General features: G+C 55.5%; 1 protein-coding gene across 1 annotated transcript; it reads left to right on the plus strand.

Annotated features, from left to right (window-relative positions):
* Positions 1–115: 115 nt before the first annotated feature.
* On the plus strand, positions 116–27,639 carry PRR12 (proline rich 12). The gene is made up of 14 exons (XM_081215290.1): positions 116–693; positions 2,212–2,324; positions 3,292–3,453; positions 3,538–6,848; positions 7,341–8,007; positions 9,982–10,373; positions 18,503–18,619; positions 18,863–18,996; positions 19,298–19,776; positions 24,117–24,242; positions 24,341–24,438; positions 26,152–26,298; positions 26,401–26,496; positions 26,661–27,639. Exons 1-14 carry the CDS (start codon positions 608–610, stop codon positions 26,805–26,807), a joined length of 6,075 nt encoding a protein of 2,024 aa, XP_081071416.1. The 5' UTR covers positions 116–607; the 3' UTR covers positions 26,808–27,639.

Genomic DNA, 27,639 nt, shown 5'->3' on the forward strand with positions numbered 1-27,639 from the left:
CCTCTCTCTCTCTCTCTCTTTTTTTTTTTCATTTGCACGGGATTGTGGGAGGAAGCGGAGCGCAGCCAGACACCCCGCCGCCCGCCCCCCCTTCCCCTCCCCCCTCCCCCAGCCGCCTTGTGCAAAGATGGCTGCACCGTGAGCGCAGAGGAGGAGGAGGCGGCGGCGGCGGCGGCGATAGAGCGAGCACCCAGCGCCCGCACCCACCCCGGGGCCGCCCGGGACGCCCCCTCCGGAGCGCGCGCCCCCCTTCTCTCCTGCAAGCGCCGGGGCAAAGGCGGAGACAGCGGGGTCCCTCCTCCCCCCTCTTTCCCTCCAGGGGGAACCCCCCTTCCCCCCTCGTTGGCTCGTCGGCTGCACCCCCTCCCTTGCCCGCCCCTCCGCCCCTCCGCCCCTCCGCCCCTCCGCCCCTGTCCCCTCCCTCCCCCGCCCGGGGCCTTCCTGGGCCTTCGGCGGCTGCAAAGAAAAAGAGAGAGAGAGAGAGAGGGAGAGAGGGAAGGGGAAAAAAAGCAACAGCGGAGGGAGCGGCGGCGGAGGAGAGCGCGCGCGCGCCCCCCTCCCTCCCTCCCTCCCTCCCCCTCCCCCCAATTTCCACCGCGGCCAATTCATGGACAGGAACTACCCCAGCGCCGGCTTCGGGGACCCGCTCGGCGCCGGGGCGGGATGGAGTTACGAGAGGTCAGCGAAAGCTAGGTAAGGAGCCGGGGGTGGCCTGGAGGAAGGGGCCAAGAGGTGGGGGCCCAGCCCGGCCGGGCCCGCCCGGCTACGCGTGCATCGCAAACTCCCCTCCGGCTTGCAAGGGAGCGGCCTTCCTCGGTTTGCAACAACGCCGCCGCCCCAGTTTGCAAATTGCAAACTCCGCCAAAGCCAGCTCCGGCATGCAAAGGGAGAGATGCCGCGGAAAAATGGGGGTGCAAAACAATTTCAGACGGAAAGGCCTTGGGAAGGTGGGAGGGACTGGCGAAGCAAGGCCTGGATTTCCCCCCATCCTTGGATTCCCGGTTTACTGACCCCTCCCCCTCGCGCCCTAGGTTCTGCTCTTGCAAAGGTGGGAAGGAAAAGAGAATGAGAACGCAGACCTGGGGGGCGCGGCCCCCCCTCAGGTCCTATTGTTCCGGGACTGCGCGAGGCCGCGCTACTCGGGGGGCCCCCCCAGAAATTCCGCGCGCTGAGTGGGCACGGGGCCCCGCCCCCTTCCTAAGCTGGGGTTCTGTGTAAGGTGGGGGTCCTGGCATCTGAGACACGCCCCCTTGAGCTCCCCCACCCTCAAAGACAGAATCCTAGTTGATGCCGAGGAGTGGAGTGTTTGACCTCTTGAGTCTGGGCCATGGATTGGGGCCGTTGCATAGGAAGATTAGGCTATTTCCCGGGTGTGTGGTTGTGTGTGTGAGCGTGGGCCCAGTGCGTATGTAGCTGGCAGCCTTTTCACCTGCGAATCTGCCCCTTTCCTGCTGTTTGTGTCACACCCTCACTCTTCACCTGCCCCCGAATCCCCCTCCCCCTATACACCTGGGTTTCCCAGCTTGGCTGGGAATGACCCCACGTGTGTTAGTATTCTCCATGTGGGACTCCTCGCTCTGTAGCTTTCCACACAAGTGAGTTGGATACTGGTTTGCACACATACCCGGCTTTGCATGCCCCCATGCATTTGAACCTCAACCCGGGGGGATGGACGGTGTTCATGTTCACACTTGTGCCTGGTACTTTGCAGGAGTCCTATCCTCTGCCCACCTCCCATCCCTGCCCTTTGGGGAACAATCTGCCTCCTGCTCCTGACTCGGCTTGCACCATCCCGTGAGGTTCAGGGCCTCTGTGTTCCCATGTGTCTGAAGAAGAGGGGGCATCCCTCAGGGATTGGCCCCAGGGCCTTGGGTCACCTGCGGGGTGGGGGCTGTGGAAGCAGGTCCACGTTTTCAACTTAAGGCACTTTCTCTGACTCTTCACCCTCTCTGTGTCCTCCCTGTGCATGTCTGTGTTTGTAAATGTGAAGCTATCTGGGCTCTATTTACTGGGGCTCGAGTGGGGACCATTTCTATGGCTCTTTAGTTGGGCACTCCGATTCCCTTGTCTTCTTGCCTTTAGGGCCCAAGGTTCCTTAGGGTAACCCCCAGTCAGCTGGAAGATTCTCCCCAACTCCCCAGGGGATTTGCTGAGTTCCCTTCTCCGAGGGTAGCTTCGGAGGATACCCTAACATCTCCTTCTTCCTCCCAGCTTGGTCTATGGCAGCTCCAGGACCTCGCACCCCGAGACGGACATCTTACACCGCCAGGCCTACGCGGCCCCCCACCCACTGCAAAGCTATGCCACCAACCACCACCCGGCAGGTACGGCCCCTGTCCCGCCCCGCCTGGCCCTCCCTCCGAAGCAGATGATTGGCTGCTGAAAGTTACAGCCTTCCTAATTGGCTGTGCTCTCCGTTCTGGCCCGCCTCTTGCTACTTCTCCTGTGATTGGTTGTTGTGAGGCTGCTTAATTTCACGCCGGATTCGTCTGCCCCTGTTTCTGGCCCCGCCTCTTTTGTTCCAATTGGTCCCGTCGTCTCAGCCCCCAAATCCCACCTTCTCTTCCAGGCTTTTCCGCCTCTCCAGCCCACCCCAATCCGTTCCCTCTGGGTCTGCTCATCCTCTTGGTTCTCCGAATTCTTTCTTCCTGGTTCCCTTTCTTCCTGATTGGCTCCGATTCTTTGGACCTCCCCTTTCTTCCTTAGATTTGCCCACTGCCTTATTCTTTTCCTGTGGCCCTGCCTCTAGTGCCTCGGATTGGTTCCCTTCCTTTGATCCTGCCGCTCTCCTTCCTAGATGGATCAGCAACAAGGCTGTTGTCCAGTTTGACCCTTGACCCTCTTGGTTGGCTCCTTCCCTTTATTCCTCTCTCTCTCTCTTCCTTTTTTTAAAAAATCTGGATTCTCTCACTTTGACTCAACCCCTTTTGACTTGTTCTCTGGTTCTTCTCAGTGGCTCCAGTCATCCCATCCCTTCCCCTTCCTTGCTAGAATTGCCTAATCCTTTGGCCTCCCTTGGACCATAAGGACGCTCTGTGTTTTGCTCCCATTTTTTTCCCGTATGGATTTTTCTACTCCTTTGTCTACTTACCCCTCCTGGGCTCCCTGCCCTGATGATTGCATCCTGCTTATTGTTTCCTTAACTTGTCTCTGCCTCCTTTCTCCTCTTTGAATCCGCCCCTCTTCTCCAACCCCTTTTCCTGGCCCCACTTGCCTTTGGTCTGTTCCTTTTCCTTTTCCACCTTGCCCTATCCCCCACCTAGCTGACTCTACCCCCCCGACCCTCACCAGGCCTCTCTGGACTCTTCGACACCGGCCTCCATCACGCAGGCTCAGCAGGGCCCGACGCCTCCGTCATGAACCTCATCTCGGCCCTGGAGTCCCGGGGCCCCCAGCCTGGTCCCTCTGCCTCTTCTCTCCTCTCCCAATTCCGCAGTCCTTCCTGGCAAACAGGTAAGGCCGTTGCCAGTCCAGGAGGGCCAGGGTGGGGCTGGCTTGTGGTCAGCTCTGACCTGTGGTCTCCTCCCTCATCCCCAGCCATGCACACGCCAGGCCCCACGGAGCTCTTCATCTCAGGCGCCCTGCCGGGTTCCAGCACCTTTCCATCCTCCTCTGCCCTGTCGGCCTATCAGCACCCGGCTTCCTTTGGCAGCCGCCCCTTCCCAGTACCCTCTTCCCTCAGCCTTCAGGACCCCCCATTTAGTCCCCCAGCTAATGGGCTCTTGTCCCCTCATGACGTGCTGCACCTGAAGCCCTCGCAGGCACCCACGGTGCCCTCCTCGCTAGGCTTTGAGCGCCTGGCGGGGGGTGGTGTCCTGGGGCCCGCTGGTCTCGGCCCAGCCCAAACCCCTCCTTACCGCCCGGGCCCCCCAGATCCACCCCCACCTCCCCGCCACCTCCCAACTCAGTTCAACCTGCTGGCTTCCTCTTCCGCTGCTGCTGCCGCTGCCGCCGAGCAATCCTCTCCCCAGCTCTACAACTTCTCGGGTGCTGCCCCCGGCCCGCCACCACCCGAGCGGGCCCTGCCCCGCCAGGACACCGTCATCAAGCACTACCAGCGGCCAGCCAGTGCCCAGCCCCCACCACCACCAGCCCATGCCCTCCAGCACTACCTGAGCTGCGGAGGCAGCTACGCCTCCATGGGCCACCGGGCCAACTTGGCCTGCAGCCCTCTGGGCGGTGGGGAGCCCTCCCCGGGCGCTGGCGAGCCTAGCAAGGCTGGGCCCAGTGGAGCCACGGCCGGGGCATCGGGCCGGGCTGCGGGCCCCGAGGCAGCTGGAGGAGGTGGGGCGGCGGGTGGCGGTGGAGGTTACCGCCCCATCATTCAGTCGCCTGGTTACAAGACGGGCAAAGGTGGTTATGGGGCAGCTGCGGGCGGTGCCAACAGGCCCCCACCACCCCGTTCGACTGCCACGCCCAAATGCCAGAGCCTGGGTGGGCCAGCAGCAGCCTACGCCACTGGCAAGGCCTCTGGAGCTGGGGGGGCGGGAGGCCAGGCCTATTCCCCTGGTCAGCCCCAAGGGCTTCTAGGACCCCAGGCCTATGGGCAAGGGTTTGGAGGGGGTCAAGCGCAGGACTTGAGCAAAGGCCCTAGCTACTCAGGTGGGCCCCAGCAGCCCCCTAGTGGTCCCCCGCCTCCTGGCCTAGCCACATGTCAGAGCTATTCCCCAGACCAGCTGCAGGGGCAGCTATATGGGGTGCAGGGTGAGCCGTACCCAGGGCCAGCTGCCCACTCCCAGGGGCTGCCCACAGCCAGCCCCTCGCTCAGCTACAGTACTGGCCATTCCCCAGCACTCTCGGGCCATGGAGGTGGTTGGGGGCCCAGCTCCCTGGGGGGCGGTGGAGAGGCCAGCCCTTCTCACATCATCCGCCCGCTGCAGTCGCCTCCGGCCCCCGGCCGCCCGCCTGGAGTCGGCTCTCCAGGAGCTCCTGGCAAATACCTGAGCTCTGTCCTGGCCTCAGCCCCATTCCTGGCACCCCCAGGAGCCGGCAGCTATGCCGCTGGAGCAGGTGGCTACAAGGGCAAGGGGGACGGCTCAGAGCTGCTGGCGGGCCCCGGCGGGCCTCCCGCTGAGCGCACCGAGGATGAAGAATTCCTCATCCAGCACCTCCTGCAGGCGCCCAGCCCCCCGAGGACCTCAGGGGCAGATGGCCTGGTGGGCGAAGATGGGGCGGCGGATGCCTCCAAGGGACTTGGGAGTGGCGGGGCTGGGGGTCCCCCGGGCACACCCTACGAGCTGGCCAAGGAAGACCCACAGAGGTACCATCTGCAGAGCGTCATCCGTACCAGCGCCAGCCTTGACGAGGGTGCCACGGCGGCCCTGGAGCTGGGCCTGGGGAGGCTGAAGGAGAAGAAGAAAGGGCCAGAACGGGGTGGCGAGACCCCCGAGGGGCTGGCCACCTCAGTTGTCCACTATGGGGCAGGTGCCAAGGAGCTGGGGGCCTTCCTCCAAAAGAGCCCTCCACCCCCAACTCCCACGGCCCAGTCTGCCCAGCCTGCCCCCCACGGCCTCCTCCTAGAGGCCGGGGGCCCTGACCTCCCACTGGTGCTGCCTCCCCCTCCCCCCCAGCTGCTCCCCTCGGTCCTCAGCCATGCTCCCAGCCCCTCTTCCAGTGCTCCCAAAGTTGGCGTCCATCTCCTTGAGCCGGCCGCCCGTGATGGGGCACCCCAGCCTCCCCCCCCGCCTCCCCCACCTCCACCACCCATGCCCCTCCAGCTCGAGGCCCACCTCCGCGGCCATGGCCTGGAGCCGGGTGCCCCCAGCCCCCGCCTGCGACCCGAGGAGAGCCTGGAGCCACCCGGCACCATGCAAGAATTGCTCGGGGCCCTGGAGCCGCTGCCACCTGGGCCTGGTGACACTGGCGTGGGCCCACCTAACACCGAGGGCAAGGATCCCTCGGGGGCCTACCGCAGCCCTAGCCCACAAGGCACCAAGGCCCCCCGCTTTGTGCCACTCACCTCCATCTGCTTCCCTGACTCCCTGCTGCAAGACGAGGAGCGCAGCTTCTTCCCCACCATGGAGGAGATGTTTGGCGGTGGCCCCGCAGATGACTATGGAAAGGCTGGGCCGCCCGAGGACGAGGGCGATCCCAAGGCGGGGCCTGGGCCGCCTCCGGGCCCCCCTGCCTATGATCCCTATGGGCCCTACTGCCCTAGTCGGGCGTCTGGAGCCGGTCCCGAGACTCCGGGCCTGGGCCTGGACCCCAGCAAGCCGCCTGAGCTGCCCTCCACCGTCAACGCCGAGCCTCTGGGCCTGATCCAGAGTGGGCCCCACCAGGCGGCGCCCCCTCCACCGCCTCCCCCACCTCCACCGCCACCCCCTGCCTCGGAGCCCAAGGGAGGCCTGACCTCGCCCATTTTCTGCTCCACCAAGCCAAAGAAGCTGCTTAAGACGTCCTCCTTCCACCTGCTGCGGCGCCGTGACCCGCCTTTCCAGACGCCCAAGAAGCTGTACGCCCAGGAGTACGAGTTCGAGGCCGACGAGGACAAGGCCGATGTGCCTGCCGACATCCGCCTCAACCCCCGGCGCCTGCCTGACCTGGTGTCCAGCTGCCGCTCCCGTCCGGCTCTCTCACCGCTGGGCGACATTGACTTCTGCCCACCCAACCCTGGCCCCGATGGCCCCCGGCGCCGTGGCCGCAAGCCCACCAAGGCCAAGCGTGATGGGCCGCCCCGGCCCCGGGGGAGACCCCGGATTCGCCCACTGGAGGTCCCCACCACTGCTGGGCCAGCCTTGGCCTCCACACCTACTGATGGGGCCAAGAAACCCCGGGGCCGGGGCCGGGGCCGAGGCAGGAAGGCTGAGGAGGCTGGGGGCCCTCGGCTGGAGCCCCTGAAACCACTGAAGGTGAGGGGGAGTGAAACCCCGATGCCTGAGGGTTGGGACCACATTTGAGGTTCTTGGGCGTGGTAGGGGATGTGGTTTTATTTTCCTAACACCCACGAGGAAATGAATCCGAGGGCTGGAATTTCAGGGTTCCACTGTTGCAGAGGTCTGAGAATTGAAACTTGTGTCTAGAGGGAGGCGGGGGGTTAGCGCTTGTATTCTTAGGTTCTAGATCCTGCAGGACTATTGATCAGGGGTCCTAGATTCCTGGGTCTTGTGGGAGGAGGGTCCGTGAGTAATGAGGGAGGGACCCCAGTCCTGTCATTCTGGAATCTGAGCAGAGGGGTCCGCAGGCATGAATTCTACGATACTACAGGCTGACACTCCGGGAATTTGAACTTTAGGGTCTTAACTGGGGAGAGGGCTGGGGCCCCAGACCCCTGGGTCTGAGGGCAGAGGGGGCTTGGGGCCCTGGGCTCGCGGGCCCTGACTCCCCACTGCCCCCATATCTAGATCAAGCTGTCTGTGCCCAAGGCCGGCGAGGGTCTGGGAGCGTCATCGGGCGATGCTGTGTCAGGAGCTGAGCACAACAGCCTGGACTCCAGCCTCACTCGGGAGAAGATCGAGGCCAAGATCAAGGAGGTGGAGGAGAAGCAGCCTGAGATGAAGTCCGGCTTCATGGCCTCGTTCCTGGACTTTCTCAAGTCAGGCAAGCGCCATCCACCGCTCTACCAGGCTGGCCTGACACCCCCGCTCAGCCCCCCAAAGAGCGTGCCGCCCTCCGTGCCGGCCCGGGGCCTGCCTCCCCAGCCCCCCGCCGCGCCTGCCGTGCCACAGCCCCCGCCCGCCGGCGCCTTCGGGCTGGGGGGTGCGCTGGAGGCCGCCGAGAGCGAGGGGCTGGGGCTCGGCTGCCCTTCGCCCTGCAAGCGGCTGGACGAGGAGCTGAAACGGAACCTCGAGACCCTGCCCTCCTTCTCGTCGGACGAGGAAGACTCTGTGGCCAAGAACCGGGACCTGCAGGAGAGCATCTCCTCGGCCATCTCCGCCCTCGATGACCCGCCACTGGCCGGGCCTAAGGACACCTCCACCGCGGACGGGCCCCCCTTGGCTACTGAGGCTGCAGTGCCCGGGCCACCCCCTCTCCCGGGGCTCCCCAGTGCCAGCAGCAGTGGCACGCCTGGTGAGCTCTGGGAAGGTGGTCTGGGGGCGGGGCAGGGGTTTCCCGACATTCAGGTCACCAGGTCTGGTTGTGTAGATCAGGCACTGTTCACAGTGCCGATGATTGACAGAGATTTGCCTGTTTATTGACGGTAATCTCCTACTTGAGGGCAAGCCTTTTGAGAAAGGGGCGTCTTTTTCTAATCCACCCACAGGTGCTGAGTGGACTGGCAGGGGCCCGAAGGTGGGCAGTGGAGAACACTGGGGGACAGGGCAGGCTATAAGTGATGGGGACAGGTGGGTGACAGGGATGGAGAGAGCTTTTCAAACTGATGGGGGACATGGGACCTGAGAAGGGCTCTAGGAGTTAGGGATGTGTAATAAAGGACAGGAAAGGGTCTGGGGGGCAGAGGGAGACTGGGGAGGGTTGTTTAAAGAGAAACGTATCAACAACGACTAGTCATCTCGTGGAGGGCCATCGGGACAGGCTGGGGGTACAGTCAGGTCTGGATGGTGTTCTGTCCTGAGAGGGGTGTTGGACAAAATTTGAGGGGCTTTGCTGGGGGGGAACAGAGGCATTGGGGAAAGAAAGGTGGCGTTTGGAGGAAGGCATTTGGAGCAGTTAATGAGGAGGCTTGGGAGCTCACAGGAGTCTTAAGGAATGAAGTCTTCTGGAAGGTGGTAGAAAGATGGGCAATGGGGAGTGGGACAGTGAGAGGCCGAAGGGAAGCCTCAAGCGAAGAGATGAGAAACACTGGAGGGTGCTAAGCAGAGTACCTGGAGCTGCCATAACGGGAGAGAGCGTGGGGGGGAGAGGGAGCCTTGGAAGGGTCGGGAAGGCTCATAGCTTGGAAGGACCCAGGGATGGAGCAAAAGCAGTCTGGTGGGGAGTCAGAAGATCTCAAGGCGTTAGAAGAGGAATGTTAACAGAATCTCACGGGGAGTTAGCATAGCAGGAAGGAGAGGGTATTGCCGGTCCCGAGAGTGGGAGAGCAGGCTGAGGAAAGGAAAGGGGAGGGCTTGGGTGGAAGCATTTGCGACCTCTGAGCAGGAAAAGAGGAAGTAGCAGCACAGAAGGAGTGGTTGGGGAATTGGGAGGAATGTTGAGGAATGGGAGGTAAGCGTCAGACTGGGGCTCCAAAGCAACAGACGTTTCAGGACTAAAATGGACATTATGGTTGGGAGACAGTTTCAGGGGCTCAGAGTAGCCACCGGGGCTGGGAAGGGGTCTCAGGGAGGGAGTCAGGTGTGGCACAGTGGCGACTGGGGAGTTGAGTGGCAATAAGGGGCAAGTGGGGCTGTTGGCACAGGGAAGGATATTCAGGGACAGGAGAAGAGGTGCTGGGATGGTGAGTGGTATTTGGGGACCAGGAGGTAGGGCAGGGCCAGGAGCTTTGTAGGCACTAGACTGGGGGGCAGAGGGGCTTGTTGATGGGACCAGAGAGGCCTCCTGGCCGTTGTGGTGGGGACACTGAGCAATGGTGCTGGGATGCAGAACTGCACTAAGACAGAAAGGGGGTCTTTGGAGGCTGGGGAAAGATGGGGAGGACCCGAGCGGCATGTCTGGGTAGGAAAGTTTATTAGGACCTTGGAGAGAGAAGTTAAAGGGTCCTGGGCTTCTGGTAGGTGTCTGGGGACAGGGGTGGGTATTGAAGGTCAGGGAGGGGTCAGACAGGAGCTTTGCAGGCTTCTGGTAGGTGTCTGGGGACAGGGGTGGGTATTGAAGGTCAGGGAGGGGTCAGACAGGAGCTTTGCAGGAAGAGGAAGTAGCAGAAGAGGAATAAAAAGTGGAGATGGAGGGGGATTGGGGGCAGAGATGGATGCTAGGTGAAGAGCTCAGATTGGTCAGGAGGGATGTTGGGGTGCAGGGTGGGAAGAGGGCTGTGTTGAGACCCCCCCAGAATAGGCTGGGAGGCCTTTCACTGGTAGCAGATAAACAGGTCTGGGGGGGCACGGTTGAGCGGGGCTCCAGCCCTGATGCCCGTCTCGCCCCCAGAGCCCCCGCTGCTGGAGGAGAAGCCCCCGCCCTCGCCGCCCCCTGCCCCGACGCCCCAGCCGCCGGCCCTGCCCTCGCCACCCCCTCTGGTGGCCCCCACACCCAGCTCGCCGCCCCCACCGCCCGTGCCAGTCCCACCGGCCCTGCCCTCGCTGCCCGCCCCGCCGCCCCTGCCCACCGCCGCCCCTGCCCCCCCTCCGGAGGAGCCTGCCGCCCCGTCCCCCGACGACCCCGAGCCGCCGGACGCCCGGCCCCTGCACCTGGCCAAGAAGCAGGAGACCGCGGCCGTGTGCGGGGAAACGGACGAGGAGGCTGGCGAGAGCGGCGGGGAGGGCATCTTCCGGGAGCGCGACGAGTTTGTCATCCGCGCCGAGGACATCCCTTCCCTCAAGGTGAGTCTCCTGTCGTGTCGGACAACTGGGCCCAGTGCTTTGGTCACTGGAGCGTTTATCGAGCGCCTGTTGGATGACAGGCCCGGTGCTGGGGGCTGCAGGTACAGTGATGGCTGAGGCAGCCCATCCCATCCTCCTGAGTTAACAGTCATGGGGCTGATAGAGGAGGCCAGCTGGACCCCTGCAGAGGACTTGCACGCTTCTGAGATGTTATTTGAGTGTGTGTGTGTGTCACCGATAAATAAGGTAAACCCATTGTTAGCATTTAATTGCAGGTATTTTTGCTGTGGGTGCTAGGGTTATACTAAGGGACAAAGCCGATGAGGAGGGCCTGATCTTAGGGAGCTTCTAACGCAAGCCAAGGGATGCTTTAAAGGCAGCTTGTGCCTTGTAGGTGGAAAGCTGAGGTATTGACGTGACATACCTATGAAAAGGCACCGCAGATGTAGTAGCCAGTGGTTTGGGAATGCTTGTGTGTCAGGCCACATCTTAAACACTTTATGTTGGGACTTCCCTAGCGGTCCAGTGGTTAAGAATCCGCGCTTCCACTGCAGGGGACACGGGTTTGATCCCTGGTCAGGGAACTAAGATCCTTCATGCCATGCGGTGTGGCCGAAATAAACACTTTATGTACACCAGCACATGCACTACTTCCAGTTATTCTATACAGGGGTGGGCACACATGCCCCCCCCCAAATCCAGCCCCCCGCTTGTTCTTACAAATAAAGTTTTATTGGTACATAGCCCCACTCACTCATTTATATATCAGCTATGGCTGCTTTCCCCATTCATTAGCAGAGCGGGGTAGTTGCAACAGAGCTTAGCTGATCCACAAAGCCAAAACTATTTCTTGTCTGTCCTGTGACGGAGAAAGTGTACTGACCTTTGCTGTATTTTGTTCATTGGACAGGTAATTGGATCAGACGACTAATATAAGTGCTTGACAAGGGTAGGTGACATCAGACGCCCGTGTAGTGTTTCTCACAGGGCATGAGGTAGAACGAGTGCTCGGTAGGTCAGCAAGCCATTATCACCTTAATGGTGACGCCAAGGGCTAAGGCCATTCTTCATGTTAGTTACTGTCACTGACTGGGTAGCAACTAGGGGGCAGGAACCATGTTTGGCCTTGGATGTATGTTAACACGTTTAATTTCTTTCTTTAAGGATTTCTTTTTCTTTTTTGATGTGGACCATTTTAAAATTTATTTTATTTTATTTATTTTTGGCTGCGTTGGGTCTTTGTTGCTGCGCGCGGGCTTTCTCTAGTTGTGGCGAGCGGGGGCTGCTCTTCGTTGCGGTGCGCGGGCTTCTCATCGCGGTGGCTTCTCTTGTTGCGGAGCACAGGCTCAACAGTTGTGGCGCACGGGCTTAGTTGCTCTGCGGCATGTGGGATCTTCCTGGACCAGGGCTCGAACCCATGTCCCCTGCATTGGCAGGCAGATTCTTAACCGCTGCGCCACCAGGGAAGCTCTAACGTGTTTAATTTCATCTTGGGTGTTGTTTCTTCTAAGTTACAGATGAGGAAATTGTGGGGTGAATTCATTATAAGGATAGTGCATATTATTATACTTTTATTTTGGCTGTAGCTCGCAGCTCGTGAGACCTTAGTTCTCCAACCAGGGATTGAACCCAGGACCATGGCAGCGAGAGTGCCAAGTCCTAACCACTGGACCGCCAGGAAATTCCCTATTATACTTCATTATTAAGTGTGTCTTGGAAGAAGAACTTAGTGTGCTTTTTCCTATGTTATTTTCAATCTATTTTTTAAAATATTTATTTATTTATTTATTATTTGGCTGCGCCAGGTCTTAGTTGTGGCACGCAGGATCTTCGTTGTGGCATGCGGGATCTTTTTTTTTTTTTTTTTTTTTTTTTTTGCTGTACGCGGGCCTCTCACTGCTGTGGCCTCTCCCATTGCGGAGCACAGGCTCCGGACGCGCAGGCCCAGCGGCCATGGCTCACGGGCCCAGCCGCTCCGCGGCATGTGGGATCCTCCCAGACTGGGGCACGAACCCGTGTCCCCTGCATCGGCAGGCGGACTCTCAACCACTGCGCCACCAGGGAAGCCCGGGATCTTTTTTTTAGTTGTGGCATGTGGGCTCTTAGTTGCGGCATGTGGTATCTAGTGCCCTGACCAGGGATCGAACCTGGGCCCCCTATATTGGGAGCACGGAGTCTTAACCACTGGACCACCTGGGAAAAGTAGAGCAAATACAGTAACGGGGCTGTGTGTATCCATCACTCAGCTTCCACCATTATCACGTCCTGGTTGGTTCTGCTTGCTTTCCACCCTGCCACATTCTACCCTGTCCGCCCCAGCTCACCGATCCCAGACTGTATCTTTTCATTGTTACTTTGTCATCTTCTCATGATAGAAGAGAACATTCACAAGAGATATGTAAGTTGTCAAAGCAGAATGGTAGAGTGAAGGCTTACTCCTACCCTCCTCAGCCAGCTACCAGAACAATCCCAATGCCTTGGGTCCCAGTATCCCTCCCTGGCCAGTCCCCCCTTCTCCCTCCTAGTTGTACTCACTCTGCTAGTGCGCTGTGTACATTATTTCATTTTAACTTCAAGATTTCTGAGGCTCTTTGGCCATCGGTCTGGGACAGGCAAGGGAGGTGTCAAACGAACAGCAGTGACAGGGACGGCTACCATCTCTCAGGGGATAGAATTTGGGACACATCACATTCAGAATTTAGTTTAATCGTGGTAACCGATACATGTCACGAAGTTTATCATTTTAACTATTTTTAAGTGTACAGTTCAGTGGCATTAAGTATATTCACTTTGTTGTGCAAACCTTCGCCACCACCTGTAAGTTTTATCCTTGTAATCTCCTTTCTTTATAGGGATTACTATCCCCTTTTTACCGAGAAGGAAACTGAGGCTCAGAGGATTAAAGTGGGCTTTCCAGGCTTTCACAGCTTGGGACCCACACCCAGTTCTACTGGCCCTGGGAGCCCACGCTCTCAGCACCAGAGTCAGCCGCACTCTGTGTATATTCCACCAAACATTGATAGTGCTGCTGGGCGCCCAGCACTGGGCCAAATGAACAGGGCTCTGGGGTGGGGACCCTGACGGTCCCCAGTTTACAGATGAGGAAGTTCACTTTCAGGGAGAGGGAATCATTTGGCTGGTGGGTGCCAAGCCGGGATTAGAGCCAGGGCCATCTGATACCACCTCCCAGCTGGCATGGGGCAGGGGAGGGGGCCAGGCAAGGACTCAGATGCTTAAAATACAACACGAGTATGTGTTCTGATGGGGGACTCACAGCCCCAGGATTGAGCCACTCAGGCAGATGAGGACTCATTCGTGTGTCAGGAGTCAGGGCAGGCTGGCAGCATGGTTATTAAGGGCCCAGCTTTGGCGTTAATCTGATTGGCTTGAATCTCTGCCACTTCCGAGCTGGACTAGTGTTGACCCTTCCTGAGCCTCAGTTTCCTCATCTGTAAAATGGGGGCTGATGCCGTTAGTACCCCCTTCGTACAATGTGAGCACTCAGGCTTTACGGCTTGTCCAGCACTCTGTGGGTGGCACGCCGAAAGTGCTCTATGAACATTGTTTCTATTATTCAGTGATCTCGGGCAGATCTCTAGTGCAGAGTTTGGCCAACTTTTTTTTTTTGTAAAGGGCCAGATGGTAAATATTTTAGGCTTTGCAAGCTACGTACGGTCTCTATCATGTATTCTTGGGTTTTTGTTTTTTGTTTTGTTTTTCTTTTTCACACTCCTTTAGAAATGTAGAAACCATTCTTAGCTCATAGTTCTATAAAAATGGGCCACGGGTCATAGTTTGTTCTAGAACAATGTCAGCCCGATAGAAATGTCGTTTTAGCCATGTACAGCATTTTAAACATTCTTGCATCCACACTTTTGAAAAGTTAAAAGATGAGTGAGGTTAGTTGTAGGGATGTATTTTCTTTAACTCAGCGTGTCTAAAATGTCATTTTAACATGTGGTCAATATAGAAAAAGTTAATGAGATGTTTTATATCCTCTCTTGCTTACCAAGTCTTTGAAATCCAGTGTGTATTTTACACTCATAGAACATGTTGATGCAAATGAGCTGCATTTTAAATGCTCAGGAGGCACATATGGGGAGGGGCTGCTGAATTGGACAGTGTAGGGTTAGCCCCCTCTCTGCTTCAGCCTCCCCACCTGTAAAATGGGAGTGATACTATTAACTCCCAGTCCTTTGAGATGTTGAAGGTTTATCAGGATGTAAATTCTGAGCATATAAGTTTGTTGGATGGAGAAAAGTATGGGGAGAGCGGGTCACGCAGAGAGAACAGTCTGTGCAAAAGCCCTGTGGTGAGGCATGTTTATGTGATGGGTAGGGAGAGATGCAAGGGGTTGAGTGGCTGGACAGTGAGCACCGAGGCTGGAAGGTGGGCAGGGTCTAGATCATCCTGTGGTGAGATCAGTGGATGCCTGCTTGAGAATCTGCTCTGGGTTGTCTGGCTGCTTCGAGGGCCCTGGCCAGCAGGGAGGTGGCTGGGGAAGTGTGCAGTCCTGATGACAGTCTGTCCCTTGCCTTAGTTCTGTTACACTGACTCCCCTGTGTCTGATCCTGCAGCCTTCTCCTTAACGCCAGGCTGGGTGCTTCTAGCTTACTTACTCACATCCTGCTACTTACTGCCCTTGTCTCAGCTTGTCACAGTTCAGATTCCCAGAAGAGAATCTGATTGGCCCAGCACAGCATTTTGGGTCTGGATGGGGTTTGTGTTATGCCTGTTGATTGGCCACCCCTTGTCAGGTCTCCTCCAACCAGCTGTGGCTTCCACTGAATGGGTGTTATGGGTGGGGCAACTTCCCACCAAGTGGAAGTGCGTGTGGTCAGTGACATGACTGACATGAGGAGAGGCAGGAAAGACGTGGCTTTGGGACTAAGTGACCCTGGTTGGGGAGCAGGCAAGGATGATGATGCCAGGGCCTGATGACTGGGGGATAGTGGGGATCCTGGGGGGAAGAGTGGTTTGGGCAAAGAAGCCAAGCCCAACTGGGATGTGGTGAGTCAAGGGCCCCACGTCCAGCTAGAGAAACAGCTGGATCCTTAGAGGAGGAAGATCGTCAGTGGGAAGAGACAGAGGAGGGGGTGCCCTCCCCTGGCTGGGGGAGGGGGTGCTCTGATGGATTTTTCAGAAACTTCTGAGAACTGGAGCAGGGAACATTATATCCACAATGAGAGGGAAAAAGATACCCCTAGTGGGGGGGGCCCTGCATGTGCAGAAACCTGGAGGTCAGAAAGTCTGGGGCTTGTCTGCTGAGCTTTGAGGGTCTGGATGACCTGCTGGGCAGGTGTAGGAGAAAGGAAAGGAGACTGAGGCAAAGTCTCTATGCCAGGCTGTGGAATCTTCACTGGGGGCCCTGGAAGGTTTTGGAGCAGGGCAGGATGTAAATGAGCTTTTCAGTCCTTGAAAAGCATTTGAAACGGACTTTTCAATCCTTGGGCCTCTGACCTGGTTCCCTGAGGAGCCAGGAGGGAGGATTGAGAACCATGGTATCCTGGAGGGAGGCACTTGGGATTGACATGCCCATATCCCTGTCTCATCCTGCCTCACTCTTGTCCAGTGAAATTTCAGCCAAGAACCTTTTTCTGGACCTCATTTTCATCAGGTTATTCTAACTCCTTTCTGTTCCCCTGGCTGATCTCAGGATATGAAAAATTGTGGATATAAAAGCATTTGACCAAAACCCAAGAATAGATAGCCAGTACTTGTCACTCAAGCTCCAGTACTGCAGCTGCTGCCAGTGGCAGACATCACTAATTGATCCCAGAGCTTGCTCCTGCTGAGCCTAGTGCTCAGGGCAGCCATGATCAGTTAGTTGGAGTTACCTGAATACTGTTTATCACTTGACTATGGATTCTTTATTTTACTTATTGATTTTTTAAAAATATTTATTTATTTACTTTTGGCTGCATCGGGTCTTAGTTGCGGCATGCAGGATCTTTCGTTACAGCGCGCAGGCTCCTCTCTAGTTGTGGCGTGCGGGCTCAGTAGTTGGGGCATGCGGTAGCTTAGTTGCCCCGCGGCACATGGGATCTTAATTCCTCTACCAGGGATCGAACCTGCATCCCCTGCACTGGAAGGCGGATTCTTAACCACTGGACCACCAGGGAAGTCCCAACTATGGATTCTTTAAATGCAAGGGCTTGTCCCTCATTCATCTCTGGGTTATCACAAAGCTCAGTGCATGTTTCCCAGTGTGTTCTTATTATTTACTTATCTGTGCCTGTCAGTTGCTTTTTTCTAGAGCCACAGCTGTCACGCACTTTACCTGGCAGCCCCTGGTCATCACCCAACCCCCTCACGGAAGATACAGTCCCTCCAGGACTCATTTAGGTATCACTTCTTCGAGGAAGTATTCTTGGATTCAGATTGAGTCCAGAGTTCTTCTTCTAGGCTTCTGGGGCACCTGCTGTTAGCACATTTATTACTTGTGCTGTTATTTTTTTGTGCCCATGTCTGGTCCCCTGCTAGTCCCCTTACTCCCTGAGATCAGATGCTGGGTCTGACATCCTTTGGTTCCTGGTGTCCAGCTGGGGCACACAAGCCTTGGGGTGGGGATGGGGGTCTGAGTGTGCTGAGGGGAGTGGAGATCGGGGAGCCTTTGTGTCCCTGTCCTGCCCTGCTGTGGACAGGCTGATGAAATAAATGGTCTCAGGTAACCCATCACCTGTTTATTCTTAGCACAAGCCACAGCCTCACCCTGTTCTGTTTATTTGCTTGTCTGTCTTATTACCTCTGTAATGAAGACCCCAAGAAAGGCTTTGTTGATCTCGTTCACCGCCACACTGTGGGGCCCAACACTGTATCTAGAAGATGGTGGGTGGATGAGTGCTCAGATTTTGTCATTTCTTTGAGTCATGAGGATGGCTTGTACCATCACACTGTATAGCTATAATAACTAAAACCTTGTAGCCCAGAGTGAATGGCCTATTTGCAGCAGCATGGACCTAGAGATTATCATACTAAATGAAGTAAGTCAGAAAGAGAACGATAAATGCCATATGATATCACTTATATCAGGAATCTAAAATACGACACAAATGAACATATCCACGAAACAGAAACAGACTCACAGACATAGAGAACAGACTTGTGGTTGCCAAGGGTGAGGAGCCGGTGGGGAGGGAAGGATTGGGAGTTTGGGATTAGCAGATGCAAATTAGTATATATAGGATGGATAAACCGCAAGGTCTATACTGTATACTATACTATACATACTATACCATACTATACTATACTATACTATATAGCACAGTGAACTATAGTCAATATCCTGTGATAAACAATACTGGAAAAGAATATGAAAAAGAATATATATATGTATAACTGAGTCATTTTGCTATACAGCAGAAATTAACACAACATTGTAAATCAACTATACTTCAGTAAAATTAAAAAAAAAAAAAAAACCAACAGCATGAATAGCCTGATTGAGAGTATAGACGGTTCCCTGATGGTTCAGTTTAGGATTTTTAAACTTTATGATGGTGCAAAAGCGATACGCATTTGAATTTTGAGTTTTGTTCTTTTCCTGGGCTAGTGATATGCGCTACGATACTCTCTTGTGATGCTGGGCACTGGCAGCGAGCAGCAAGCCACCAGCTCCCGGTCAGCCACTCAAGGGTAATCTCAAGGGTAAACAACTGATAACACTTACAACCCTCCTGTCCCCAGACAACCATTCTGTTTTTTACTTTCAGTACAGTATTCAATAAATTACATGAGATCCTCCATACTTTATTTTAAGATAGGCTTTGTTTTAGATGACTTTGCCCAACTGCAGGCTCATGTAAGTGTTCTGAGCACGTGTAAGGTAGGCTGGGCTAAGCTATGATGTCTTTAGGGGTAGTCAGTGCATTTTTGCTTTAGGATATGTTCAACTTACGATGGGTTTATTGGGACGGAACCCCGTGGTAAGTTGAGGAAGCTTTGAATCCCCAAATCTAAGAACCTCAGACAGCCAGAAGATATCTGTCAGCTGGAAGTTTGCTGATGCTTGTTAATGATGATGCCTTTTCTCGAAGGGGGTGTACAGGGAGGACAGAGGGCCAGGAATGGGGGTTGGGAAGGGCAGGAATGGGGGTTGACTCTGCGGGCCTTACCGTGCCCCTCCTCAGCTGGCGTTGCAGACGGGGCGCGAGCCTCCACCCATCTGGCGAGTCCAGAAGGCACTGCTGCAGAAATTCACTCCGGAGATCAAGGACGGGCAGCGGCAGTTTTGTGCCACCAGTAATGTGAGCCTGCAGAGGGGAGCGAGGGCTTGAGGGGCCCCGGGTGGGGTGTGTGGAAGCCGTTGTCCCCCTCACACGATTCTGATTCACCTTGGGTCCAAGATGTGTCCAGAGGGGGGTCTCCACCTCCCTGCAGGCTCCGGGTGGCTGCCATGGTGGGCCAGGGCAGGGGTGGGAGTCTTGGGTGTTGGGCTGCCTAGCTGGGGCGGAGGAAGGAGTTTCTCATGTGCTTCTTTTCCTCTGTAGTATTTGGGGTATTTTGGGGACGCGAAAAACCGGTACCAGCGCCTTTACGTCAAGTTTCTGGAAAACGTCAACAAGAAGGATTACGTGAGGGTCTGTGCTCGGAAACCCTGGCATCGGCCCCCAGTGCCTGTCAGGTACCATGGGGGCCAGGGGTCAGGTGGTGGGCAGGGCCAACAGTCATGGGGTGAATCATACAAGGAAATTTACGTAACATAAAATTAACCATTTTGAAGTACACAATGCTTAGAAACAGAGTCGGGGAGGGGGTGCAGAGACCCAGAGAGTGGGGCCCCCAGAGAGAGGGGGACAGAGACCAGCTCAGCAAAATTCTGTGCTTAGAGCTGTGGGCTAGGCGGTGGGGGCAGGGGTACCCCAAGGAGGAGAATTTGGGTTTCAGGGGGTGCTGACTGCAGTCCCATCTATGTCCCCTTCCAGACGCTCTGGGCAGGCCAAGGGCCCGGCATCTGCCGGGGGCAGCTCCGCACCTCCCCCCAAGGCCCTGGCACCACCTCCTAAGCCCGAGACCCCTGACAAGACGACATCCGAGAAGCCCCCAGAGCCGACGCCCGAGACGGCTGTGCCTGAGCCCCCTGCCCCTGAGAAGCCATCCCTGCCTCGGCCCATGGAGAAGGAGAAAGAGAAGGAGAAAGAGAGGGCAACGCGTGGGGAACGGCCGCTGCGGGGTGAGCGGGGCACGGGCGGCCGGCAGATTCGGCCAGATCGGAGCCTCACCACGGGACAGCCCGCCACCTCCCGGCTGCCCAAGTCCCGGCCCACCAAGGTGAAGGCTGAGCCACCCCCCAAGAAGAGGAAGAAGTGGCTGAAGGAGGCGGCAGGCAACGCCTCGGTGGGTGGGGGCCCACCAGGCAGCTCCTCGGACTCAGAGTCATCCCCCGGGGCGCCCAGTGAGGACGGTAAGGCCATCAGCAGCCGTAGGGCTGGTGGTAGAGAGGCGACTCTGTGGCTTTCAGAAGGAGGCATGGGTGGGGGCTATCCAGAGGGCTCCAGGTAGCATCAGCAAACAGTCACAGTAGTAATAAGTAAGTTAAAAATAATAGCAGTAGCTAACAGCTATATGGCACCTAACCACGTGACAGGCTGTCTTGTAAGTTCTTCATAGATGTTAACTTGTTTGAGTTTTTCACTGTGGTCCTAGGAAGTAGATACCAATATTACCCTCAAATACAGGTGAGGAGACTAAGACACCAAGAGAGTGCAGCACAGCTGGGATGTGACTTCCCACCTGAGTTGGAATGCAGCCGGTGGAGCATTGGGCTCTGTTCTTCAACACTGCACTGTTCTGTCTCAGAATAGGCAGTTTCTGAGGGCTGAGGAGGATTGGGGACCAGCATCTATCGTGGGGACCCAGACATACTGATGTTCCCTGTCACTCCCTGGGTGACTCCAGGAAAGGGGCAACACCTCTTTGCACCTCAGTGACCTCACCTGTAAAATGGGTTAATAATAAAGTAAAAATGGGCATTCACAGAAAAGCACACAGGAGGGTACTAGCCTGTAGTGGGCACCAGGTGGGAGCTCCATTGCTTAGAATGATGTCTAGTTTATGATGACAATAACAACAACAAAAATATATGTACACATATGTAAAATAAATATAACAGCTGACTGTTATTGAGTGCTTACTAAGTACCAGGCATCATTTTAAGCATGTTACACATTGGCTTATTTTATCTTTACATAAACCCTGTGCGGTAGATGCTGTAAAATTATCCTCATTTTATTTTTTATTATATTTTGGGTTTTTGTTTTTTTGGTTTTTTTTATTTTATTTGTTTATTTTTTATCCTCTTTTTTTTTTTGGCGCACGGGCTTAGTTGCTCCGCGGCATGTGGGATCTTCCCGGACCAGGGATCGAACCCCTGTCCCCTGCATTGGTAGGTGGATTCTTAACCACTGCGCCACCAGGGAAGTCCCTATCCTCATTTTAAAGATGAGAAATCTGAGGCCCTGGGAGGTGACATGACTTGCTCAAGGTCACATACTCTTTCAGGTGTAGTGCAGGGATAACTGTTGTAACAAAGGCTAGTCAAATGAGAGAGTTGGAATTATCTTTTCATCAAAGCCCTGATGAAGTTGGGAAGTTCTGGTTAAGTGCCAGATCTGGGAATGGCCCACATCCTATCTTCTCTTATCCCATTGGCCAGAACTAGTCACCTGGCCACAGCTAACTGCAAGGGAGCCTGGGAAATGTAGTCTTTTAACTGGGCAGTGGTCTCAATCTGGCCTGGTGGAAGCAGTTAAAGCTGAGTCAGGGGAAGGTGCTGGCAAGGGAGGAGCTTTACAAAAGGCCCAGATTTGCAGGTTCTTTTTCTTAAACAAGTTTATAGCTCTAATTCACATACCATGTAGCTCACCTAATTAAAACCCATATATAAAAAATAATAATAAAATAAAATAAAAAGTAAAACCCATAATTCTCTGGCTTTTAGTATAGTCAAAGTTGTGCATCTACCTGGCAGTCAAGTTTAGAACATTTTCATCACCCCAAAAGGAAACCCTGCTTCTTTTGGCCATCACTCCCCTTTCTCCCCACCCTCATCCCTAAGCAACCAGTAATTTACTATTTCTATAGATTTGACTATTCTGGACATTTAACGTAAGGGATAGTGTACGTACCGTGTGCAGTCCTTTGGGACTGGCATCTTTGTTAGCATAATGTTTTTGAGGTTCATCCATGTGTGTATCAGTACTTCATTCTTTTTTTTTCTAATTGAAGTATAGTTGATTTACAATATTATGTTAGTTTCAGGTGTACAACATAGTGATTCAATATATTTATAGAGTATACTCCATTTAAAGTTCCTATAAAATATTAGTTATGTTTCCTGTGCCGTACAATATATTCTTGTAGCTTTACTTATTATTATACATAGTTGTTTGCAGTACTTCATTCCTTTTTATGGCTGAATACTATTCCATTGCTTGGATATGCCACATTTTGTTTATCCATGGACTAGCTTGATGGACATTTGGGTTGTCTCCACTTTTTTGGCTGATGCTACTATGAACATATGTGGACAGCCCAGAATTTTCTGGGCCTATGAAATGGGAGAAACTAAACTCTGCACTCTTAGGGAAGCAATTCCCCCGCCAAGGGTCAGTATCTTTCTTTGGTCCTGGGTCTCTCTCTGTTCATCCCATTTGACCAGGAGCCCCTCCTGGGTAGGATGAGCCTGACTCAACGTCTGGATGCCCTGAAGGTTCTGCCCAGACCAGGAGGTCTCAGAACCAGCCCTCCTGCTGGTCCAAGACTGGTGATCCTCCATGTGCTAGAACCTGATGTCTCTCCTTTCTTAGATACACAGTGAAAGTTCTAGAAAGAGGCTGCAGTGATGTTCCCTCTCCCCCTTCCTTTAGTCCACTCTCATCTGGCTTCCTCAGCCCCTTTCTGCAGGTGTTAATTGAGCACATACTATGTGCCATGAACTGAGGGTTCCAGCAGTAAACAGAAAAGACAAAAACATGTATCTTCGTGGGAGCTTACAGTCTCAGCGGGGGAGTCGATCAGATAAATATGTTACGTAATAGAACACAAAACAATACAAAAAATCATCAGTGTAGGGCTGGGTCGGATTAAAGGCAGTAGAGAAAAATAAATCCGGTAAAGAGGATCCAGGCGGGATCCTGGGTGATATTTTGGGGGGAAGGGGGAGTTGGAGAGGCTTCTGGAAGTGACATTGGAGCAGAGATCCGAATGCAACAGGGTTGGGGTGGTGTGACTTTGGGAGAGACAACATTACGGACTGGATGTGTCTGAGGATCAGGAAAGAAGCCAGCGGCTGGAAGAAGTGAGGGCAGAGAAGGAACAGGAGCACATCTTGGAGAGACAAGGGTCCTGGGGCTTTGTGGCCCCACTGGCAGGATTTTATCATGAGTGAGACAGGAGCCTTAGGAGCGTTCAGGCAGAGGCTTGATGGGGTCTGACTCCCACGGCTAAATGGTCAGTCTGGCCTCTTGAAACAGCTGTCAACAAGGACCGTCCATGTGGGTAAACCAAGTGGACATGTCTCGTGCCTTTTCCTAAAGGATGTTTTGGGGTCTTCCCACACGTGGCCCTCCTGCTTCTCTTTTCTCCCTGATGCTCCTTCTTGAGTTTCTGGTGGCTGTTCCTCCATTCCCGTCCTTGGAGAATTCCCTGGTGGTCCAGTAGTTAGAACTCAGCGCTTTCACTGCCAGGGCCTGGGTTTGATCCCTGGTCAGGGTACTAAGATCCCCCAAGCCACGTGGCACGGACCAAAAAAAAAAAAAAAGTCCCGTCCTTGGCCTCATTGCTTGGCGTTCCATATCTCTCACTTGGCAAGCTCCCACAACTTCCGTGAGCCTTGGACTCATTTCTTCTCCCTGCCACCTTCCAGGCCTACCCCCCAGCACACCCCTCCTTCCAGACCCCACCGAGCTGGTCCTAGCTTCTCTATCTCAGACACAGCCCCACTGGCAACCAAGTCACCAGGCCAGACCCTCCCTCACCTCTGCTGCAAGGAAGCCCCCAGCCCTACCCCTCCGGCCCTGACTGTCCCCATCCCCTCTGCTCCTTCCCACAGCCCTAGCTCAGAGGCTGGCCCTCCTGCCCCTCAATCTCTGTATCCTGATCCTCCAGCCCTGGCCTCTGGTCTCATCCCTCCGATCCATCCCCTGGCCTTGAAGTGGTCTCTCTCCACTTACCTTCGTCCGTCCCTGCTCTTAGCTCTCCCATGGCTCCCTAGTACCCCTCCCTAAAAAAGGCCCTCCCCTTTCTACCTCATCTCAGAGGCCCCACAGGGTCTGGCCTGCCCTGACTTGTGCAGTCTCAGCTCCCATCTCCTTCCTCAGTCTTGCCTTTCGTGACCTGATCTCTCAGACCTGATTCACTGGTTTAGAAACCAACTCATCTCTCGGACTTGATTGACTGGTTTGAAAACCAACTCTGCTGCTTCTTAGACTTTACTGAAGCTACACTGAACTAGTCAAACACAGTGGTCACCGGCCTGGAATACTCTTTCCTATCACTCAAGGCTCAGTATATGTGTGACCTTTAATAGCCTTCCCTGACTTACCAGGCTGAGCTCATTACGGTACCTGTGATTCACCGTTAGACTATATTGTCCTGGTGTTGGAGAGTCTTCCCCAGTGGACGTGGACCTCACTGAGGGTAGGGATTTCTCTTCTGGTCCCTGGGGCTTAGAATACTGTCTGCCACACAGGTGGCCTTGGAGAAAGTTGGAATGATGGGCCATGTCTTCCTTTTTTCCCCCAGAGCGGGCAGTACCTGGACGTCTGCTGAAGACCCGGGCGATGCGGGAGATGTACCGGAGCTATGTGGAGATGCTGGTGAGCACAGCACTCGACCCGGATATGATCCAGGCCCTGGAGGACACACATGGTGAGCAGAGGTCTGGGGGCCCAGAGCCCCCTACCCCTCCTTTGCCTCCCATACATCGTGGGGCTGCGTCTCTTCTGACACCCTGTCTCGCCTTTCAGACGAGCTGTACCTCCCGCCCATGCGGAAGATCGATGGCCTCCTGAATGAGCACAAGAAGAAAGTCCTAAAGCGGCTGTCGCTGAGCCCAGCCCTGCAGGTGCTTGGGGGGGCTTGGCCTGCGGCGTCTGGGGCCCAGAGCTCAGGCACAGAGGAGACATGTGCATGTCAGCCACTGCGCTGGTCCCCAGAGCATCAGGCCCTGGAGGGGAGATCGTTGGAAGGGTCGCGCTTGGCCAGGAGAGTAGTGGAGGCTGGGCTGTCTGGAGGGAGTCTCTGGGTTCCCAGCAGTCCTGTAAGCACAGATGGAGGCGAGCTGGGATGGCTCGGTGGGGTCATTGTCAAGGTCTGGGATGGGCTGCTAGGCAGGCCCAGCAGAGCGTGGTTGTGGAGTACAAGTTTGGGGACAAAAGGTGGACTGGGGCCTGGACCCAGGGCTCGCTCTGGGGCAGAGCGTTGAGTGGATTTTTTTTTTTTCTTTTAGAATAGAGTTTTTATTTTTTAAATAAATTTATTTATTTTATTTATTTATTTTTGGCTGTGTTGGGCCTTCGTTGCTGCACGCGGGCTTTCTCTAGTTGCGGCGAGCTGGGGCTACTCTTCGTTGTGGCTCGTGAGCTTCTCATTGCGGTGGCTTCTCTTGTTGCAGAGCACGGGCTCTAGGTGCGCGGGCTTCAGTAGTTGTGGTGCGCAGGCTCGGTAGTTGTGGCTCGCGGGCTCTAGAGCACAGGCTCAGTAGTTGTGGCGCACGGGCTTAGTTGCTCTGCGGCATGTGGGATCTTCCCAGACCAGGGCTCAAACCCGTGTCCCCTGCATTGGCAGGTGGATTCTTAACTACTGCACCACCAGGGAAGTCCCCGTTGAGTGGATTCTGATGGCTTCTCTGTCGACGTAATTCAGGCTCTTCGAATCTCAGGCTCGAATCCGAAGTCATCTATGTAATTTCCCTTCTGGGATGGGATATCACGGTGGCTCCGAGAACTCTGGGAGAGAACATTGATTTGGTTTTGAGAATTCTGATGGGGATGTTAATGTGGTGCCGAGAACCAGGGGGTAAAATGTTACGATGGCTCAGAATTCTGGAATGGATTTTAGGCCAGCTCCGAAAATTCTTGCTGGGATGTTAGTCTGACTATGAAAATGGGATGAAACGTTAATCTGGTTCTGGAACTCTTCGTGGGATGTTAGGATGCCTCTGAGAATCTTGGGATTGATTGTTCATCTGGCTCTGAGAAGGGGGGTAGGATATTACGCTGGAGTTAGGAATTCCACTGTAATGGGAATTACCTGGTGGTCCAGTGGTTAGGACTCCGCACTTTCAATGCCAAGGGCGCGGGTTCGATCCCTGGTCGGCGAACTAGGATCCCACAAGCCGCGTCGTGCGCCGCCCCCCCCCCCCAAAAAAAAAAAAGAATTCCACTGTAGAACATTAGGATAGGTCTGAGCATTATGGGGTGGAATATGAGTCTGGTATTGTAATTCTGGGATGGACATTAGCCTGGCTCCAGGGATTCTGGATTTCAGACTGACTCTTAGAATTTTTGTAGGATGTGATGGTGGCTCTAGAATCCTGGGCAGGATGTTAGGTGTCTCCGAGAATCCTGGGCGGGGCCACAAAGCACATTATAAGGGTCACCAGACAGGCCTAGGCTTCCGCTGGCCTTTGAGGAAACCGAGACTCCCAAGTGTCTTTCCTGATCTGCAGTTTCCTGGGGGAAACTGAGGCATCTGATCGCTTGGGATCTGAGAACTGGGGGTGGGTCTGGGGTGTGCGGGTCCAGGGAGGTCCCCCTGACCCCTCGGATTCCCGCAGGACGCCCTGCACACGTTCCCCCAGCTGCAAGTGGAGCAGAGTGGGGAGGGTTCCCCAGAGGAGGGGGCCGTGCGTCTGCGGCCGGCCGGGGAACCCTACAACCGCAAGACGCTCAGCAAGCTCAAGAGGAGCGTGGTCAGAGCCCAGGTGCGGCGGAGCCCGGGAGGGGCGGGGCCGGGGCGGGGCGAGGGGGAGGGGCCGCCCGGCGCCGAGCCGGGAGGCTGAGGCTTCTCCGCTCCACCTGCCCAGGAGTTCAAGGTTGAGCTGGACAAGTCGGGATACTACACGCTGTACCACTCACTCCACCACTATAAGTACCACACCTTCCTGCGCTGCCGGGACCAGGTGAGCCCACCCACGCCCCGCACGGGTCACCCTGGGATTCAAGCCATCGCAGGCTCCCCCTCCTGGACCCGGAAGTCCAGCTCCCAGATCCCCTCTCCCTGGGACACTGATCCCTAGGCCCCCAGCCTCCTCCCACCCCAGCTCCATGTTTAACCCCCCTGCAGACCCTGGCCATCGAGGGCGGCGCTGAGGACCTGGGCCAAGAGGAGGTGGTCCAGCAGTGCATGCGGAACCAGCCATGGCTAGAACAGCTCTTTGACTCCTTCAGCGACCTGCTGGCCCAAGCACAGGCCCACAGCCGCTGCGGGTGACCCCACCCTGGCTTGGGGGGGCCACCTCCTCCATAAACTGAGAACTGGGACAGAACTGTGCCCTCAGGAGCTAACCCCTGGGCCCCATCGCTGGGGTGGGGTGGGGGGGCCATTGGTCAGGGTGTGTCCATGCTGCCCCCACAGGACAGGGTTCAAAGTTCGACTCCTCCCATCTCCCAAGCCCTCTCCACTCCCTCCCATTCTTCCCACTGTCCGGTGTACAGAGAAATTATTTATATATATGTATAAATGTCTATTTAGTAACGGTTTCCCTCTCCCACCTTGCCCCAATCCCCCCTCCATGGCATAGCCCCAGCCCCCTCCACCTTGTACATAATGTATAGGAGAAGTCTATGTATGGTTGAGGGGGGCGGGGCGGCTTCGGAGAGCTGGGGGACCCCTTCCCCCCAATCCCCCCCTCACAGGCCAAGATCTTTGCTAAAGGCCATTCCCTCCCCAGGGCATTTGGTGTCGGGTGGGAGGGGGAAAACACATCTTGTTAATTATTTTTAATCTTATTTATTGTACATACCTAGGGCGGGGGGCTGGGGAGGTGGAGGGGGGAGAAGGGTCCCCTCTCTTTGCCCCTCCCACTCCTTTTCTACTGCGATTTGTCTGTGTCTGCCCCCCCCCCCGCCCCATCCCATTGTCATCTGGATGTGGTTCTATTTTTTATCCGTCTCTTGTCCCCTCCTCCCTCTCTCTAATCCCTGTGCTCCCATCTCCCCACCACCCTTTGTCTCTTGCTCTTTCTTGGGCTTCTGTACAACTCAACTTGTATACACTGTGTACACACAACCAGCCAAACGAAAACCCGACGGCAAACACTTTA

Source organism: Mesoplodon bidens, assembly GCF_964165515.1.
Source record: "Mesoplodon bidens genome assembly, chromosome: 18".
Classification (NCBI taxonomy): domain Eukaryota; kingdom Metazoa; phylum Chordata; class Mammalia; order Artiodactyla; family Ziphiidae; genus Mesoplodon; species Mesoplodon bidens.